The sequence below is a fragment of the Octopus bimaculoides genome, chromosome 9 (genome assembly GCF_046866305.1).
Source record: "Octopus bimaculoides isolate indiv1 chromosome 9, ASM4686630v1, whole genome shotgun sequence".
NCBI classification, from domain to species: Eukaryota; Metazoa; Mollusca; class Cephalopoda; order Octopoda; family Octopodidae; genus Octopus; species Octopus bimaculoides.
Genome location: NC_142936.1, coordinates 76,627,577 through 76,641,645, shown reverse-complemented (window position 1 = coordinate 76,641,645; position 14,069 = coordinate 76,627,577). Strand labels below are relative to the sequence as shown.

Here is a 14,069-nt window from a genome sequence, read left to right as displayed (position 1 = left end):
GTTCAGTCCCATTGTGTGGCACCTTGGGCAAGTGTCTTTTACTATAGCCTCGGGCCGACCAAAGCCTTGTGAGTGGATTTGGTGGATGGGAACTGGAAGAAGCCCGTCGTATATATGTGTATATATATATATATATATATATATATATATGTGTGTGTGTGTGTGTATATGTTTGTGTGTCTGTTTGTCCCCCCAGCATCGCTTGACAACTGATGCTGGTGTGTTTGTGTCCCCGTAGCTTAGCGGTTCGGCAAAAGAGACCGATAGAATAAGTACTGGGGTCGATTTGCTCGACTATAAAGGCAGTGCTCCAGCATGGCTGCAGTCAGATGACTGAAACAAGTAAAAGAGTAAAGAGTACAGTACTGTTTCTACTTTGTGGATTTTCAACTATTGTGGGGGTTTATGGGACGTAACACCCGTGACAGTCGAGGGATTACTGTTTATCTATTTTTACAAAACAGCAGTTTTATAACATTCCCTCCACCTCTCCCTGATGCCCTTAACCTTTTTCTTTTCCATGAGGTATGTGTGTGGGTGCTTAATCTAAAACACCACCCATGTTAATCTGGGTTGAGAGAGAGGAAAAGGAAGACAGAGAATGTGGGAGAGAGAGATAGAGAATAAGTTCAAGTCTCTGTCAAAAATGAACGTACAGAAACTTTAAAATTCACATTTCAATCATTCATTACTTTAGGATGGAGCAAGGTGGTAAGCTGTCAGAATCGTGAGTGCATGAGACAAAGTGCCCAGCAGCATTTTTTGGGGGTCTTTACATTCTGAGTTCAAATTCTGCTGAGGTTGACTTTACCTTTCATTCTTTGAAAGACTCATTATATTATCGACTCCTTTTGCGGTCGATAAAATAATCTTTTCTACTCTAGGCACAATGCCTGAAATTTCTGGGGAGGGGGTCCAGTCGATTAGATCGACCCCAGTATGCAACTGGTACTTAATTTATCAACCCCGAAAGAATGAAAGGCGAAGTTGACCTAGGCAGAATTTGAACTCAGAACGTAAAGACAGACAAAATACTGCTAAGCATTTCGTCCAGCGTGCTAACATTTCTGCCAACTCACTGCCTTGGGGGTCAATAAAATAACATGTTTGTTAAGTCCTGGGGTTGATGTCATGAGCCTGATGATGGTGAGCAAGCCCAAAAAAGAAGATTTGTCAAGCCAAGTGAAATCGTAGTTGTGACTGGTACTAGTGACACATAACAGCTTCTGTGCCAGTGACATGTAAAAGGCACTGATTACACTCTTGGAGTGGTTGGCGTTAGGGAGGGCATCCAGCTGTAGAAACAAAACTAAATTCAGACTGGAACCTGGTGCAGCTCTCTGGCTTACCAGTTCCAGTTAAGCTGTCTAACCCATGTCAGCATGGAAAGCAGACATTAAATTATGATGATGATGATGATGATGACTTGTGTCAGCTATTGGACTGCACCCATGCTTGGGGCACCACATTCATGTGTTTAGTTGAACAAATCGTTCCCAGTACTTACTGTACTGGGAATGATTTTTTGCTGAACTGTTTAAATATGGGAATGTAAACAAACTAACACCAGTTGTCTAGTGATGTGAAGGTACAAATACAAACATCCAAACAAATACACATACACGTATATGTATGTGTGTGTGTATATATATATATGATGAGTTTCTTTCAGTTTTCATTGACTAAATCCATTCACAAGGCTTTTGTCAGCCCAGAGTTATAGTAGAAGACACTTGCCCGAGGTGCTATGCAACAGGACTGAACCTGGAACCATCTGATTCGGAAATAAATTTCTTGCAGGATACAGCATCAAATGTATTACAATGTATAACTAGAACAAACACACATGCACACAATATCATATCTTGTACAACGAAAAATGACATTACTCAATAAGTCTTATCTGGTTTGTAATACTGAATTAAACTGAACTGTATTTTTAGTGTAGTTACAAAAAAAAAAACAACAAATCTGTCTATGGAGAGAAACGACTTAAGTCCCTGGTAAATTTGTAAACGATGCTGAAAAGTAACTTCGTTATTGCGACGCCTTCCATTAATATTTGTGAAGATAGAAAATACAGGAATATAATAGAAAAAAAAACAAAACAAAAAGGAAAATATTTTATGTCCTTCAAATTACCTGAAATGCTGCATATGATCTGAAATATGGATCAGGTGACTCCAAAAATTCTTCGTACATGCTGTAATGAATGACTCCTGTATGACGTATGGAATATTGGTAGGATAAGTTATTAAATGAAAATATTGTCAATGCCATTCCACTGCGTAAACGTATGTCCTATGAGAATAAATATATAAAAGAAATAGTCTTTTAATTTTATTTTTATTAAAGCAGGGTTGAAAAACTTAAGATTTGAAGTAGTAAGTCCTAGATTCCTAGATTTATCTTGGCAGTTCTGTAAGTCTTAGATTTGTCTTGGTACTTTTTCATAGTAATAGGTGTCAAATATATTTCACAATGTTGTGTGGCTAATGTTTATACCTCGCTCAGAGATTTATTATTATTATTATTATTATTATTATATATATATATATGTATGTATATTTATGTATATATAATACATCTTTATTTCTATTTGCTAATACTTTGTTATTGTATTATTTCTATATATTTTTTCATTCTTATTTCTAATTATATTTATCTTCATTCTTATTTTTATACTTTTATTTTTTTTGTTTATTTATATGATATTCTTAGCGTATATATACACTCCATATATAAGATAAATATTTTCTCTCTTCCCTCTCTTAACTTAATTTATTTCATAAGCATGTAATATTCATTTTTAAAAAAGCAAAAAACCCTGAAAAGATTCTACCCTATATTTTTCAAAATGATAATTAATTCTCATCATTGGATTTAATCCAATTGAAATTATGTATGGGCTGGAATCGAAACATAGGTAGGTATTTTTGAATTCATTTGTATTCAGTTTTTACCTTGGAACTATGTTAATAAATTAATTTACATCTTTACCAAGTACCACATATTGGAGGAGGCTCTCATTAATAACAGTGTAGCAAAACGTCGGTGCATCAGCATGGCCGCGGCTCTGAGCTGAAACTAGAGGAAAAAAAAAAAACTCTCCATTTTCTCAAGTTTTATTGAATAATACTTATAATAATCCCATTTATATAGTCAATTTGAAGATATATTATCCTCATAAGGGATTAATATATCCAAAATTTCATTGGTTTAATCCACAACTTGTTTGAGGGAAGTCTCCACGATATAAATGGGATTATTATAAGTATTATTCAATAAAACTTGAGAAAAATGCAGAGCTGGTAAAGATGTAAATTGATCTATTAACATAGGTATTTTTTAATATGCTGGCCCCTGATAAAATTTTTTGAAAATTTTACCCTATATATATATGTGTGTGCGTGTATGTATATGTATATATATATATATATGTGTATATATATATATACGTATATATATATATGTGTGTGTGTGTGTGTGTGTGTATATATATATATATATATATATATATATAAAAATCAAAATAAGCAACATGGATTTTAAAGATGATTGCAGTACGCACGTTTCATGCTACTCCATTTATTTAAGTAATGCGAGCATTACATTAAATGCAATATGTAGAGCAATCTTCAGCTGCACAGAAATGTAGAAAATTACAGTAGAATAGACAAATTATAATTGTGGCAACATTTGAAATCCAAGTGGGAAGAAAAATACATAAAAATCCATCTTGACGTAGCCAAGGCAAGCAGGCTAGTAATTAGTATATATATATATATATATAGTCAAAACTATAAAAGCATAAATTCAGTTAAGCGACTACATGGGTTTATACTTAAAAAATTAACTTTTGTTCACCTGTTTTGGAGACTGTAGCAAATTCCGGAGAGTATTCCAATTGAATTTCATCTCATTTGAAAGCAAAGTCTGGTTATTTTGGTTCTGTAGAACAATACATGCCAATGTTGTGAGAATTTCTACTTGCATCTCTGGACATGAGGAATCATCTTGTCGCTGAATCAAAACAGGTATTGCACCTTCTTCAGCGATTTTTGACTGTACAAATTCATTATTGGTGTAAGCAACACCTAGATTTATTAGATACAAATATAGAAGCACTATATCAATATATTGTTATACAATTAAATAATTGTTTATCATAATAATATGTTTTTCTGATATTGGTTTCAACAACTGGATTGGGGACATACGGCTTAGGAATTAATTCTTGTGATTGAATGTAACTGAAATTTATATTTAGATAAATTTCTAGCATCTTACCGATACACAGCACTCCCAGAACTTTCACTACCATTGTGGTAACTTGTTGAGAAAGATGGTTCCCGTTGAGAAGTCGAACTAGCTGTTGCAATACATCTGCTTTAACCATGTTGCTTTGATTAACAAGATCTTCTTTGACCAGTCCAATGGCCGAGAGGCAACCTCAAAGAAAAATTCAATAAAGTTCAATTCAGTTCGTTGTTGATATATAAGAAATTTCATGAAAATTATAAAGGAAACCAACTTAGGTGTAGGCATGGTGTGTAGTAAGAAGCTTGCTTCCCAACCACATGGTTCTGGGTTCAGTCCCCCTGCATGGCATCATGGGCAAGTGTCTTTTATTATAGCCTTGGGCCGACCAAAGCTTTGTGAGTGGATTTGGTAGACAGAAACTGAAAGAAGCCTATCACACACACACACACACGTATATATATATATATTGTTACTCAGCTGGACAAAATGCTTAGTGGCATTTTGTTGGTCTTTATGTCCTGAGTTCAAATGTGGCCTTTTATCCTTTTGGTGTTGATGAGATAAGAACGAGTCAGGGTCAATGTAACTGACTAGTGCCCTCCCACAAAATTTCGGGCCTTGTGACTATAATAGAAAGAATTATTATCATTAAGAGTGTGGAGGTGCAATGGCCCAGTGGTTAGAGCAGCGGACTTGCGGTCGTAGAATTGCAGTCGTAGGACCATGGTTTCAATTCCCAAGCCGGGCATTGTGAGTGTTTATTGAGAGAAATCACCTTAAGCTCCACAAGACTGGCAGGGGGTAGTGGCAAACCCTACCGTATTCTTTCACCACAACTTTCTCTCACTCTTTCTTCCTGTTTCTGTTGTACCTGTAATTCAAAGGGTCAGCCTTGTCACATTCACAAGGCTTTGGTTGTGCTCGAAGCTATAGTAGAAGACACTTGCTCAACGTGCCACGCAGCGTGACTGAACCCAGAATCATGTGATTGGTAAGCAGGCTACTTACCACACAGTTAATCCTGTGCTTATGTATGTATGTATATATATATATATATATCGTCATCAATTAACGTCTGTTTTCGATGCTGGCATGGGTTGGACAGTTTGACAAGGTAGTACCCCAGTATTGGTCACAGAACAATCACTGAAACAGCTAAAAGATAAACTAATTCTAAACTTACCAACTAAAAGTAATTTCTCTGATTTGTTTTCAAGTAACATCTTAATTATATTGGAAATGCCAATGGTTTCTGCAATTATCTTCTGTTGAGGACGTGTATGACCTGCCAAAGCCCAGAGAGCACAGGCGCCTTGCTCTCTTTCATTGCCATTGATACTCTAAGCAGAAAAAGAAAATGAGATTTAAAATTTTTCTTGGAACAAATGAAACATGGTCGATGGTTTTAATTACTGTCATAGTGAGCCCTTTCTGCAACCTGATTGAAATTTCCAATTGGAATGACATTTCTGTGAAAAACATGACTTTTAAAAATCTCCATCTTCATTCCTCTAAATATCTTTAACTTTATATCAGTGAGAGTAATTCTTTTATTCTTTTATTTGTTTCAGTCATTTGACTGCGGCCATACTGGAGCACCGCCTTTAGTCGAATCAAATCGACCCCAGGACTTATTCTTTGGAAGCCTAGTACTTATTCTATCGGTCTCTTTTGCCAAACCGCTAAGTTATGGGGACCTAAACACACCAGCATCGGTTGTCAAGTGATGTTGGGGGGACAAACACAGATATACAACATATACACACACATACACACACACACATATATATATATATATATATATATATATATATATATATACGATGGGCTTCTTTCAGTTTCCATCTACCAAATCCACTCACAAGGCTTTGGTTGGCCCGAGGCTATAGTAGAAGACACTTGCCTAAGGTGCCACGTAGTGGGACTGAACCCAGAACCATGTGGTTGGTAAGCAAGCTACTTATCACATGAAGTTTAAAATTCTTTGAGAAATGGTTTTAAATTTCAGCACAAGGCCCGCAATTTTGGAGGAGGTTAAGTCAAGAACATCGACCCCCAATGCTCAACTGGTACTTCTTTTATCAACCCTGTAAAGATGAAAGCAAAGTTGACCTTGGTGGAATGTGAACTCTGAATGTAAACGCAGATGAAATACCGCAAAGATTTTGCATGGCATGCTAATGGTTCTGCCAGCTTGCAGCTTTTGAGATACTTAAAGAAATAAGTAAAAGAAAGCTTCTAGATAGTAGACAGTTGATCAAGTGCTAGAAATAGCAGTTAGATCTTTCTCATTTCACACCTTATTGTCTTAAATAACAAAACGTGAACCTTAGGCTTGCAGTCTGTTGGACTTTCTGAATGGCATGCTTAATGAAATATTACTTTGAATTTTTTCTAGTTGTGTGCCTCATGTGGCAAGCTCCTCAAACAGACGTTGTCCATACTTGCATCAGAACGTTAGATTCTGTAGTTCTCAAAACTGCAGTGCCTTTTGGCATATGTTTACTAACTCAGTTTTTAATATTGAGTTAAATAATTCTTTCTACTATAGGTACAAGGTTTGAAATTTTGAGGGAGGGGCTGGTTGATTACATTGACCCCAGTGCTCAACTAGTATTTATTTCATTTATTTCATCAAAAAGATAAAAGGCAAAGTCAACCTTGACAGCATTTGAATTCAGAATGTTAAGATGGAAGAAACGTCTCTAAGAATCTTGCCCAGCATGCTAATGATTCTACCAGCTCACTGACTTTCGTGGAGCTAAATAATGGTTTCTGATTAGGCACAAGGCTAGCAATTTTTTGGTGGTGGGGGACTATTTGAGACCTGTGACCCTAGTTCTTGACTGGTACTTTATTTTATTGACCCTTGAGTAGATGAAAGCAAAGGTATGATTTGAACTCTGAGCATAAACAGCCAGAAGCAATACTACAAAACATCCTCCCCACCAAAATGAAAAAAGAAAAAAAATTAACACAATTGCACCATTAACAGACTGGAAAAAGACTCCGAGGACAGAGAATTAGACATTATGGCAGTGTAGATAATATGGTCCACATTGACAGTAATCAATCTAAGTTCAATAAATTAAGCCCTGATTTAGGCACAAAGCCAGCAATTTTGAGGGGAAGTGAGTTAATCAATACTATCAACTCCAGTACCTGACTTGTACCTTATTTTATTGAGGAATAAACAGAAAAGTGGATTTTGGTGGGAATTTGTCTCAGAATGTAAAGAGCTAGAACAAATACTGCAAGACATTTCGTTTGATGGTCTAACGATTCTGCCGGCTCATCGCATTAATTATAGGTAAAACGTTAAAGTTAAGATATAAAGAAAATGAAAAATTTCTAGAAAAGAGGGAAACAGGTTTATTGAAATTCACCTTAAGAAGTTGAACAAGGGCTTCTGCTGCACCCAGTTTAAGAAACACACTTTGGTTATTTGGGTTCTTTTCGGTAAGAGCTTCGATTGCCCTGGCTCCTTTCACTTGTAGCATGACATTCCGACTTCGAGTAAGATTCACCAGTGGTCTGTTAATTTTTAAAGAGTATTTAATATGTGAATTAAATGAAAATACAGCCAGAACAACAGCAACAACAACACCACCACCGCCGAAGATGCCATGTCACACAGTGGGATTGAACCTGAAACAACATGGTTGGGAAGCAAAGCTTCACCCCTCCCCCCACATGCTGTTCAGAAACGACTGTTAAGAGCATAATGGAGAATATTTGAGTCTACTTACTCCGCTGCACCGGCCGCAACAATGAAGTTTTGATTCTCAAAATGACCCAATGTAATTGCTGCTAACGTAGCCGCAGCGGCAGATTCAAGAAAATTATTGTCTGAAATGAAGGAAGAAAAAAGAAACAAAAACAAAATAAAACAATAAGTACAACAAAAATAATTATGTGAGTCAAAGGTAAAGCCCCTACTCAGCAGTTCGAACTGTAATGAATAGCAATCAAATTTACTTCATATTATCACATATCATCTTAGCTATTTGTAACTATTTCACTTCAGGCCTCGTCATTTCCGTTGTTAATATCTGCGGGAAAAAAGGCGGCGAGCTGGCAGAAACGTTAGCACACCGGGCGAAATGCTTAGCGGTATTTCGTCTGTCTTTAAGTTCTGAGTTCAAATTCCGCCGAAGTCGACTTTGCCTTTCATCCTTTCGGGGTCAATAAATTAAGTACCAGTTACGCACTGGGGTCGATATAATCAACTTAATCCCTTTGTCTGTCCTTGTTTGTCCCCTCTATGTTTAGCCCCTTGTGGGCAATAAAGAAATAAGAAACGTTAGCACGCCGGGCGAAATGCTTAGCGGTGTTTCGTCTGTCTTTACGTTCTGAGTTCAAATTCCGCCGAAGTCGACTTTCCCTTTCATCCTTTCGGAGTCGATAAATTAAGTACCAGTTGCGTACTGGGGTCGATCTAATCGACTGGCCCCCTCCTCCAAAATTTCGAGCCTTGTGCCCAGAGTAGAAAAGAATATCTGCGGGAAAAGCATGAACATTACATTTTCTCCACCATCTTTTCTTGTAGATTATGTTAAAAACTACGTATAATAAACTAAACTCACCTGAGTTGATACTCAAAAGGTCTACGAGTGGTTCTACACCATTACACTTGGTAACTTCAGTTTGGTTGCTAGGACTGCTCAGACACATTACTCGTATAGCGTTGATTGCATTCAGCAGGACATCTTCCATATCGGAATCCAGAAGTTGGATAAGCGCAGGAATGACGCCTTGTCTTGCAAATATCTTCTGATTTGATTCGATGTTTGACGCTAGGTCTGATATAATGATTGAGATCCGTGCTTGTATGTCACCGACAGGAGACAACAGCAAATGTACAAGACTCGGACCAAGATTCATGTCTGTCAGCAGCTTCTGAACTTCTACATTTTCGGTCATGTTACAAAGTACTGACGAAGTTAGTGCCACCACTCCTTTGCTCGTTGAATCGAAAAGGTTTGCCAGAGCAGTTACTCCATCTTGATGTAGAATTAAACAAAAAATATTATCCATTTACTTATATAGATATTGCATGATCTGTATGTTAAATATGCCTTGATAACAATATATCTTTGTATTTAAAAATGAAACCCTGGTTCAATTTATCCTGGGTTCTGAGGAATGTGGAATCACCTGTTAACCACTATTGCTCCCAGATCTACTCTAACCCAGAGTAAGAGCATCTGTAAGCGTCCCAAGTATGGGTTAAATAGCATGTGACCACCCAAGCCAGGGTATGTTGAAATCTTGGGATGCAGCGTTGTGGATGCGAACTATTTCGGCAAACGAACTTATTGAGTCAATGGCGAATATCATTAGATGCCGAGTGGATGAACTGACAACGAACTGTCAATGGCCAGGATCAATCTGTTCAGTCAGTGAACAACTGCTATCATCTGTAATCATGGTGTGCACCAGGAATCGAACTCACGATCCTACAAATGTAAGCTGAATACCCTAACCACTGAGCCACGGGTGAAAGTAATATGTAATTTGGCAGCGGCAGTATTTTGGAATTAGCTTTCAGCGTGGGTGAGGCAGATTATCTGTCGGAGCTGAACGTACTTTACCTATATATTGCTGTAGAAACCAAGGATAGATCAGAGTGATTCAGAAATGAACTTTTTCATAAATGATTAGCTCTGAAGCTGTTAAGATAGGACTAAATGTGTTTAGTTTAAATAAAACCTCTTACGCTAATGTTCACTCTAAGCTGCGTACATGTTCATGTGCACATATGTTTTACAATAAACGAACAAAGGAAGAACAAATGTGTACATACAAGGTTTTCAAGATGAAATCTAATATTTTAAATTGAAGACGGTTACTCTCATAGATGCACAGATGCTTTGTAAAGACAGACAAAATTTGCACACAAGCAAATTTCTGTGCACACCTACAGCCAAAAATTAGAGAACATTCAAAAGAAGGTAAATGGGTTTACCAATCTGAATTTAGCGATTTTAGTGTGATTTTCGTGCTTCATAAGTGATTAGCTCACAAACTATCATTACAGAATCAAGCGTATGAATTTAGTTTAGGTAAAATCTATTTAGCTAAATAGACTTACCTATCTGAATTTGATGATTTTAGTACTTCATAAATGATTGATTCATAAAGTTGTTAATACAGAACCTTGTGCATTTAGTTTAAATAAAACCTATTAAGGTAGATGGAATTAAATACCTGAATTGTAAATGTTTATCCAACATTCTGAATTTGTTAAAATAAGTTCCTCCATGCAGCGAACGGCACTTTCTTGCGCTAGGATGTCTTCAAACTTAAGCATATCTGAAGAATTCAAAGCAAGATGTTATTTTCAAGAAACACTATATCTGTTCTTCACCTCGGTCAAAATCGAAAGAAAAACATGAATGAGTAAACAAAATGTAGGAGACCTTGCCTTTCATTCTTCTGGGGTTGATAAGTACCAGTCAAGTACTTAAATACTAGGGTCAATGTAATCGACTTTCTCCCTCTCCTCAAAGCTTATGCGAAATATCGCAAAGAATTATTATTGAGGCAGTAAGAGGCGACGAGCTGGCTGAGTCGTTAGCAACCGGGACAAAATCCTGAGCAGCAATTCGTCCACCATTACATTCTGAGTTCAAATACTGCCGAGGTTGAGCTTGCCTTTCGGGTTGATAAAATAAATACCAGTTGAGCATTGGGGTCAATGTAATCGATTTGGTCCCTCCCACCAAATTTCAGGCTTTGTGCCTATAGTACAAAAGGATGTTATAGTAGTGTAGTGATTTCATTTAGGCATAGAGTAGATTCCAACCTGAATCGGCAAATTCCCTATAATATTTCAACAGCACTTTTCTCACAGAAAAACAATAGTGACAGCAAGTTACATTTAAGACATGGCTTTGCTAAACCGATTTATATCTTTGCTATTGAACCCTTCCAACCTCTTCTAGTCCATGAAAAGTTAGAATTGAGATAACAGATGCCCGCAAAGAATATCTGTTGCTCACAGCAACAACAGATATTCTTTCTGACTAGTTTTGTATAGTTATAGATACAAGAACTCCGTAAGTCAAAATCAATTAGCGAGAACTGGCTGACAGACTGAACGAAACGCCGTCTCTGAATGAAAAGGTACAGAGAGACAACTATGGTCACTCAACAACGAAGCAGTTGTTTCGTCCCACCACTCTCACTTTCACTAGCTCACTTTCATTTCTCTGCAACATTACCATATCTCTCTCTATTTACTACTATGAGATCATGCACACACATATACAGGCCAAAATTAACTTTCTTTACCTCACATGCTTTTCCAATTATATCATACCAGCCCGTCGTGCTTTGGTTATATACAAAGTAACGGTAAATAAATGTTTGTTTACAACTTCGATCACCGTTCTTTCATCTTGCACATCTACAACATCAGCATTCGTTACAATTGGTAACTGCTGACTCCAACATATATCATCACGACAATTACCGTTACGGTAGAAAGCTTTGCTCAACTATGCTTTCATCCTTTTAGGGTTGATGAATAAAGTACCAGACACGTACTTGAGATGATGGTATCAACTTATCCCTTCTCAAAATTTTTGACCATGTGCCTAAATCAGAAATTATTATTAATAATTTGCACTAAGGCAGCAAGCTGACAGAATCGTCAGCACGCTGGGCAAAATGCTTAGCGGCATTTTATCCGTCTTTACGTTCTGAGTTCAAATTTCGCCGAGTTAGACTTTTCATTTTATGCGGTGCTCCAGCATGGTCGCAGTCAAATAACTGAAAAGAATAAAAGATCTACTACTACTACTACTACTACTACCGCCGCCGCTGCCGCCGCTGGTGCTGGTGCTGCAGATGCTATTGGCACAATTAATGACAGTAACTGTTAAATATTAATGTAAGATTTTTGTTTTCTTTCCTTTTGATACTGACCTACAAGTATATTCCAGACGGGTAAGAGCTTCATATCCAATTGGATGAAGTACTGAACAATACGAGTATGTCCATGTATAACAGCGGTGTGAATCACGTTGTGGCCTCGAAGGTTGCAGCCAGTAACATCGGCATTGTATCCCAGTAAGGTTGTGATAGTTGGCAGACATCCGGAAGTGGCCGCCAATAAGAGAGGGGTAGACTTTAGGCTGTTGAATATGAAGTACAAAATGGTGATGAAGAAGATGATGATGATAATGATAATGATGATGATGATAATAATAAAAGAAGTTGTCCGGAAAGTTCTGAGCGTTTTTAAGCTAAATCTTTTAATGCTTCATTGAACACATCTTAAACGTAACACAGTTAAAATTTTGGTGTTGCTTGAAGTGGTAGTTCATCTCTTTGTTCTTGACTAAAAGTAGATTTATCTTTCGTTCCGGTTACCCTTTATTGACATTTGAAATGGAGAACCAAAAATGTCATATTCGCATTGCAATGCTTTTCTTTGTTTTTTAAAAAGGAGAGAATGCTGTAAAGACTTACAAAAAACATTTGTGAAGTTTACGGGGATGATGCTTTTGAAACGGAATGAACGCATATCATTTTTGAAACAACTTGTGACTGGAGATGAAAAATGGATTGTGTACGAAAACGGTGCGAAAAAGATCCTGGAGTTTGCGGAAGAATCCCCCAAAACAGCAAACAAAGACGAATATTCATGCTAAAAAAAGCTATGCTTTGTGTTTGGTGGGATTATAAAAGCATTATTTATTATGAACTTTCCCCCACAAAACCAGCCCATTAATTCTGATGTGAACTGTTGTCAGGTGGCTAATTTGAACCAAAAGATCAAAGAATTGAGGCGGGAGATTGCCATCAGGAAAGGGGCAGTGTTCCAACAAGAAAATGCCCGACCACATGTGTCTTTGGCTACACGAACAAAGTTACATGAACTTGGCTGGGATCCCTTACTCCATCCACCACATTCTCCTGATATTGCACCATCCGAATACCACTTGTTTTTGTCTCTACAGAACTCATTGCAAGGAAAAACATTTAACGACTTAGATGGAGTCTAAATGCATCTAGATAACATTAAAAAAAAAAAAAAAACCAGTCAAATTTTATTCTGATGGAATATTTAAATTGCCTGATAGATGGGCAAAGGTCATGGAAATTATTTCATTGAATAAAATTTATTGAAAGGTCAATTATTTATATCCCTTTTTTGCACATTAAAAAAACGCTCAGACTTTCCGGACAACCTAATAATAATATTTGTTTCTTTATTGGCCACAAGGGTCTCAAAAACATTTAGGACAAAGCAAAGACAAAGGACAGTGGAAATTTACAAAGAAATGTGTAAACAATAAAACTAAAAATTTGCAAAAAGAATCTTAACAAAACCCCAATGGGAAGGGGGGCACCACCCTCAGGCAATCAAAGAACCCACAGATACTGAGCCACCCTACACATCAGAGTGTCATGGCAAGTGCTCCTCTCTCCTCCGTACTCCTTAGTCTACAGGCACCAGCTTAAAGCTGGCCCACTCACTCGGTCCATTCCTGCCGCATTTACCCACCTTTCAACAAATTTACCAGGGAATAACACCTTCCTCTCAAACCTCACCTTCCTTTTTCACTGGAATTTTAAAAAGTCGATGAAGGAAAGTGTTTGTTTTCAGTCTTTTTAGTCTCGTCCATTACTCAACCTCTTATGACATAGCCACCGCCAGAAGAAAACTGCCCGCCCTTCCTGACCAAAATAAGGTGCTGGGGCGATCTTCACAATGGACTAGGCTGATAGCTGGATCCGTTCTACACACGATCGCAGCTATTCGACATATCTCCTTGACATAAGTGCATCAGACA

At 37.3% G+C, this 14,069-nt stretch overlaps 1 protein-coding gene across 1 annotated transcript in view; it reads right to left on the bottom strand.

Annotated features, from left to right (window-relative positions):
• Positions 1–14,069, bottom strand: part of LOC106877194 (ankyrin and armadillo repeat-containing protein) — a 39,486-nt gene that overhangs the window by 3,966 nt on the left and 21,451 nt on the right. The window contains exons 10-18 of the mRNA XM_089357831.1: positions 12,196–12,404; positions 10,474–10,578; positions 8,850–9,266; positions 8,013–8,112; positions 7,650–7,797; positions 5,447–5,603; positions 4,291–4,452; positions 3,868–4,097; positions 2,143–2,301 (exon numbers count right to left, since the gene is read on the bottom strand). Coding sequence (XP_089213957.1) covers positions 2,143–2,301; positions 3,868–4,097; positions 4,291–4,452; positions 5,447–5,603; positions 7,650–7,797; positions 8,013–8,112; positions 8,850–9,266; positions 10,474–10,578; positions 12,196–12,404 — 1,687 coding nt within the window. The remainder of the gene's footprint in view (positions 1–2,142; positions 2,302–3,867; positions 4,098–4,290; positions 4,453–5,446; positions 5,604–7,649; positions 7,798–8,012; positions 8,113–8,849; positions 9,267–10,473; positions 10,579–12,195; positions 12,405–14,069) is intronic.